Source organism: Dendroctonus ponderosae, unplaced genomic scaffold (genome assembly GCF_020466585.1).
Source record: "Dendroctonus ponderosae isolate FM_Combo_2020 unplaced genomic scaffold, Dpon_F_20191213v2 Dpon_F_20191213_6, whole genome shotgun sequence".
In the NCBI taxonomy this organism is placed as follows: domain Eukaryota; kingdom Metazoa; phylum Arthropoda; class Insecta; order Coleoptera; family Curculionidae; genus Dendroctonus; species Dendroctonus ponderosae.
Window position 1 is genome coordinate 2,302,091 of NW_026018814.1, and position 6,655 is coordinate 2,308,745.

General features: G+C 38.4%; 1 protein-coding gene across 1 annotated transcript in view; it reads left to right on the forward strand.

Moving 5' to 3' along the window:
- The window catches only part of LOC109536391 (CD109 antigen), a gene marked incomplete in the record, with an annotated part of 20,337 nt that overhangs the window by 6,257 nt on the left and 7,425 nt on the right, over window positions 1-6,655 (forward strand). Inside the window, 2 exon segments of the mRNA XM_048667879.1 lie at window positions 6,151-6,267; window positions 6,327-6,504. Of these exon segments, the coding sequence (XP_048523836.1) occupies window positions 6,170-6,267; window positions 6,327-6,504 (276 nt within the window).

The window sequence follows — 6,655 nt, forward strand, 5'->3', positions numbered from 1 at the left end:
GAATTTTCCAAGGAAGAATCTTGGAATTTGTGTAGACGACGCAGTAACGATACAAAGCGTTGCTGAGAAACAATCTTTTGCCGGATTTGAACGGAAGAATCGGCATGAACTTTTAAAGAAAACCATAGGAATTTTTACTATTTCCATGACGCATTTTGCAAATAATCAACCAATGAGTTGTGTTACTCATTTCAACCAAACATGTTAAATGTTTCCAGAGCAAAAATCAGCCAGATTTTCCAATATAAAAGGCAAACGTTTGATTAATCCGAATTAGGGACTTCGTGCATGTGAATCGGGGTCCTTGAATGCAACCACAGGTACTTTTGTTTCATTTTTGTTGGCCCCTAATCAAAATTAACAGGGCGTGTTACTCATGCAGACAAGAACCCGAATCAGATCAATTCATTATTTAGGTCTGACGACGTAAATGCTTGTTTCCGGCCTTGTTCGGCAATAAACGATCCAATATGCACTCATTGTTCTATTATGCACCCTACCGCGCTTTTGGGAGTCAGTCTAGACGGTGTGAGCGTTCTTTTTAATTCCCAGAATCCCGAATTTTCAAAAAACTGCCCAAAAAATCCCAAACAACAGGTCAAAAATGCATCATCTCGAACCTGCAATTAAGAAACCATTATAGTTATTTGTTCTATTCATGCGACCGACTTGCAAGTGGAACACCGAAAAATCCGGTTTTCTGGTCGTTCATCAAATTCTTCACTAATCAGGTCGCATTTGCCTTTAGAAGATAAACATAGTGTTAAAGTGCATCGGCGGGAATTTTTATTACTTAATGCGGCTCTTCGAATTTTGATAATTATCGTTTTATGCATTGAAGTCAAGAAACAGACATGTGGAAAAATGCTTGTTGGCGCAAAGCAGTGAAATCGCTCAAAAAATAACAGTCCGGATAAAGTACAAGAACGTAAGACACTAAACTGATACATGAGGCAACCACAAACGTGAAAAAGAACCCTTAAAACCGCTAGGAAATTTTTGGTTTATCCGGGGGGCTTCTGACCGCAAGAAACCTACAAAAAGACGAATTTTCTGATGAGACTTTGATGAGAAAAGGGTGCAAATAAAACAAACCCGTTGCACTATAATTGCATTTGTTTGGTAACGCGATCCTCGGGTTCCATGCACTACCGTTTAACATATTAATTTGTGTGAGTAAGACGAATGAAACTGATACCAAGCAGGCATATTTCCGTCTTGCTTTCAAAACAAAACCTGCTTTAATAAAGTTAATTTGTTTTGAAACATGAGCCCCGCTGAAAAAGGCGAAATGGGGTGAATATTGGCTAAGAAGCAAATTTGCAGACCGTGCTTTATGGGCGTAATGCGAAGTTTCCTCTCACTGGATTCCAGGTAGTATCAATTAATCCGGTGATCCGGTGAAATGCCCAAAGAAAGCCAATAAATCCCAATTAGAAAAAAATGCGGTTCTCCATGTATTGGACATGAATTAATCAGCTGATGGATGGATGGATGGATGGTGATCCCTTCAAACAGCCAAAATAAGCTTCGGAAGTCCATTATCGCTTTAAATAGAAGCAGTTTGTTTTCCTATTGTCTCGAAATAGTGCTGCTGTTTAAACACGCACTGAAAAGTGCAGAAGACTGGCATGGATGTTTAGCAATTAGGACAATCGATCGTTGCAAGCACTCTACTTGGAATAATAAGCGAAAAGTTGCCTGACTCAATAGGGCTTAGAGGAAATTGAGTAATTCGCAATTTCCAGGAGAGTGGAGTGAAGCTTTTCTCAAGGTGAACCGTTTGTTTGTGTTTATTTGGTAGCAGCTTGCTGCTAAAAGCATTAACGCAAAATTTAAGTGCCGTGCTAGAGAAAATGGGTTTTATATGCAAACTTGTTCAATAGAAGATCGAATAGTTTTTACTACTCAAAACTTTGAATGTTCCCAATTGAAGTGCGAGTGCACAACAGTAAACATGTGAGAATATTTCAGGAAAACCTTTGTTAAGTTGCAGAAGAAGGAAAGTTAAAAAACGGGTTTTGGTCAAACAGTTTGATGATGATGGTTTCAACGCATTTGGACTGTTTCTTACTTTACTAAAATAGAAAGTTCTAAAGTAACTTTGAATTTTACTCAAAAGCTTTGTAGTTGGACAAAGTGCGACTTTAAATCCGATTTAATTTAAATTTTTGTCCGCGTGTATTTTGCACCCCCCAGGGCTGACTGGTTAATTAGATCAGCGTGAAACAGGGGGCGGACCCCACCAAGCTAGACGAACCCCAACTTTCCATAAATCACTACTTGGGGCACAAATAATCGGGATTACTCCCAAAGGGGGTGAGGTGTGGATGCTGCTGCTTCCTGATCCCTTTCAAACACTCCTGCTGGTTTAGCACGTAAAATTGGGGCCCTGTAAATTCAAATTCAGCCCATAAAAACCCTGAGAATTTATGAACTTTTGATATAAATTGCTATATAAATGATTAGTAATGCTAGTTGACTAAGGCAGGTGCGACCAGTCTGACCGAAATGGAATCAAACGCTTAATTCAAGTTCAATATTCGCGATGTTGATTGTAATGCGAAAATGTGAGTGGAATAATTATTTTAACAACATGAGGAAGTCCCTTTGCTCTTCATTTATTATCAATTATTTCTTGTTATAAACCAAAAACATTTCATTATTCAATCGGCTCTAATCACGAGTTTGGTCGACTAAAATTAACCTCGTAATACGCCCAATTACTAGAAAAAATAGGTTTTTGACCGCTTAATGTCTATCATCAAGAAAGCTGATTGGCTTTGGGCAAAAGCGATCTGACTTCGAGGTGAGAAAATGTGCAAGTTGGAAAAATCCAGTTGCTTACACACAATCGACTGTTGCACTAAAAATATCCCGGATTTTATATTTGCCAGACGATTTTGTATGCAGGCTGTTGACCACGGCTATTTTTGAGCCAGACTTTCTAAGAATAATTTCGAAGAACATTTCGGAAAAATGTTCATTTCAGGCCGCCAATCGGAAAGTAAGCCTTTATTCGGGTGTTTTGCGTTATTCAACAGAGCAAACGCGTGAAAAATGCATGTACTTATGCAAAGTCGGTTGGGACTTGAGGAAATTGAGTCCGAGTGAAGAAGATTTATAAATCCTGATGAGCTTGGGTGTGCATACACGGTAAACATTGAATTTATTCTCTATGGGAACTTTAGAAACCTTCTGCTGTATGTTTTTGCATCAAATGCATGAATTAAATTGTTAACCAAGAACGATTAGACATTTGACTGCGACTTTCTGATAAGGTGCGGAGGAAAAAGTGATTCTGACTAATATTTTCCAGAGGAATTGCCAGAAGTTTGTGTCGTTAAGTACTGGAGGGCTTGAGGATTTTGAAAAATTTTGTGCTTGCAACTACTGATAATCTCACGATAAATTTAGCAGTTCCCCGAAAAACACACTCTTCTCTTGAAGAAGTGTGTTAAATTATGGTTGTACTGACTTAGAGATATTCAAAGTGAGTTGAAATTTCCAGATGAAAGTTTATATTGAAAGTACAATTTTCTTAATTGCATCGGAAGTTTTTCCATTTAATTAAATAAAGTTCCTTGACTGAACGCCGATCAATAAATAAACTCGACTTTTCAAGGATTCGCTCAAAACGCGAATGTCGCTGAATTTTCGTCACCGTCCACGCGCAAAAGCTTCTCTGCATCGTAAAACGATTGTTTTACCACAGACTCGAAGAAATATTGCGATAAATTGTGCACCAGCAACAATCGAAATCATTCATCTAAAACGACTGTCGCCGAATTTCCGAAGATTCTCTTGAGATTTTTGCTGCAAAACCGACGAATAAAAAGAAATGTACGGAACCGCAAGACGTCGTTCGCTACGCTTCAGGTGCCTGCAAGTTTCTTCAGTACGGAAATAAATCGCTCGTTAAATGACAATTAAGCGCCGCCACAATTAGGACAAGTTACGAAAATAATCCGCTTATCTTCTCAAATGAGCACAAAAGGAATACACTACGTAACAGAACGGTTTTTGCTTATAAATCGCAGAAGAAGCAATGGGGGTTTTCGGGTTTTTGGGGACGTTTCGCCAGCATCTTCAGAAGTTTGTCGCGTCGGCGGCGCTCAGGATCAAACAAATTCCTATCGACCACGGCCTAAAAGCCCCAAAATCTCCATTGTTCAAACTTTGGCCACAAAAGCCTTAATAATTTTTCACCCAAATTGAACTGATCCCACTCTTGTTAATTAACCAGAATACCAGCGTCACTCATTCTCATTCAAGTGAACGAAGAAAAGCGTAGCGTTCTTCGGTTCTCTTTGCGATTTTTTACAGATTCGGCTTCTTCTTCGGCGCCGCTTTCATCGCGTAACTGTTTCCGTAACCCGATTCTGACATTGCGATTGAGAAAAAAAATCGTTTATCGGAAGAAGATGTGCTCGAAACGTAAAATGTTTCCACATGTGCAACATGTTTAAAATCCACTTTGTCATCGGGATAAGGGAGTGTGAGAAACAGATGACGATGCTAATGGGTTCTTGTTTATTTACTTTAACGGTTGTTTAACAGCAATAATACATGGCCAAATTCGGGTTTGTTCTATTGTGTAATTTTCTATTTTTGTTTATTCAGAGTTTTAATGGGAAAAAGCTATTATATTTTTTCTTTGATTAATTGCATCGGATTCATATTCGCAATATTCATCAAATAAAGACATTTACACTGGTTATCAACTTGATTTCCACATTTTTTTTTATTTTCCTTTTGAAAATCCGTCCATCGTTAGAAGACACTGGGACTAAAGATTTTTAGATTAGAAAGAAGAAAGTTTTATGAAAATCAGCCGAAATAGCGGACTCAAAATGAACATTTTTATTCAACTGCGCTCACATCAGGTTTCAAACATTTAAAAAAATTCTGTTTGAGTTTAATGTTTTTCATTATTTGGTCCGTTTATGATAAAGTTAAGTTATATTTTTTATTATGTAAACCACAACGGAGAATTCCAGACAAGTCCAAACCTTCCAAAATCTTGCTGATTGCATGCCCAAAACGTAGATTTAAAACAAACCAGTTGTAATACATTTATTGAAAAATCGAGTGAACTTTTAGGAACAATTGGCGCCCTTTTCCTGAAAAACATGCGAGCGTATTTATTTATTGAACCGATAACTTTTTCACCCTCATTTACACCTACTTCTGTAAAAGTCCATATCAATTGGGCCCCACACTTCTGATGTGTTGGCATTTGAACTCAGTTTTATGCCTCAGATTCCTTATCTTTGTATGTCAGGACACTAACAAATCAATAGTTTATTAGGAATAATTGTCAATGAAATTGATGTAAAAATGGTTATTGAAATGTTTCCTTGTTGTTGAAAATGGTTTTTTTGTCACTACAAACTCGTAATTTTTTCATTTTCCTAACAGCAAAAAAAAACAGAAAAACCAGAGTCTTATTAAATAGAAAACAAGGAAGTAGGTTAATTAACTTATTTATCTCTCATTGTATTTGAACTGCCGGTTATTCATAGTACGTGCTACACTTCTACTTAATGGTTAATAAAAAAGTCGAATAAAACTTGTTTGTTTAAATCCCATTAACAACTGTTCCCAGTATGCATAAAATGTCCACCGAAAAGCGCCTCACTGCAACTAAATCTTATCCAAAAAGCCCAATTAGCCCGTTTCTCCATATATTGCCGAAAACACTCAGACTGTTTGAGACACTGCCCCCTTAATAGGGCCGCACGCGCCCCCTTAAACCGAACATTCAAGTTAAAAGGCAATTTCTTCCAGCCCCCCATCGGAATTCTATGTGATTGTTGCTATAAATCTGGAAAGTCGCAAATAAACCCCTAAACTCGCCACTGGATCAGGAGGGTGAATGTGTGTAACAGTTGGAGATAAGTAAGCCCACTTATTCTCGACAGGAACATAAATCGTCGATAATGAAAGCTGCATTTTGGGGTGTTTGCATTGGGGTTGCACTGTGTGTTCGGAACGAGACTGGGGCTTAATAATCTTGAGAAAAATCGAGTATTTGGCGCAATTGCAAGGAAATTATTGATTGACTGATGGGATAATTAACTGGTAGAAGCCCAACAAGTTTCAGTTGCGGGCAAATGTGTGGACTTTCTTTTATATTTTTTCTTTCAGTGCGGAGCACCCGTTTGGGATGAGGCGGAAAAGGGCAGTGATATGGACAGTCCTTGCATTTACCACCTACTTTGCGGCCGCTCAAGATGTGAACCAATACAACGATCCGTACAACAGGTTGGGGAAAAAACTGCTTTTGCTTTGCAAAACCGTTGAAAATATTTGATTTGTTTCAGATATAGTCCAACAGGAACGCCTAACGACCCGCAAAGATCGCCGGCGCCCGACCTCCGGTATGGCGATAAATACAATCCACCTCCAAACCACCTGGAGCCCGTCGATCCCTACAATAAGGACAGAGATTTGTTTAGTACGGACTCCAATAGGGATAGGGATAGAGACCGAAATAATCAGGTGACTGAACAGTTTAACAAATGAAGAGTTTTTCGTTGTCCGATAATTTATAACTTTGTAAGGGATTTTTCTTGGTGTAGTGGACAAATAATTTCTGGAATAAGACAAATTTACTGCTTTCGGCAGGACTTGAACCTGCGACTTCATGACT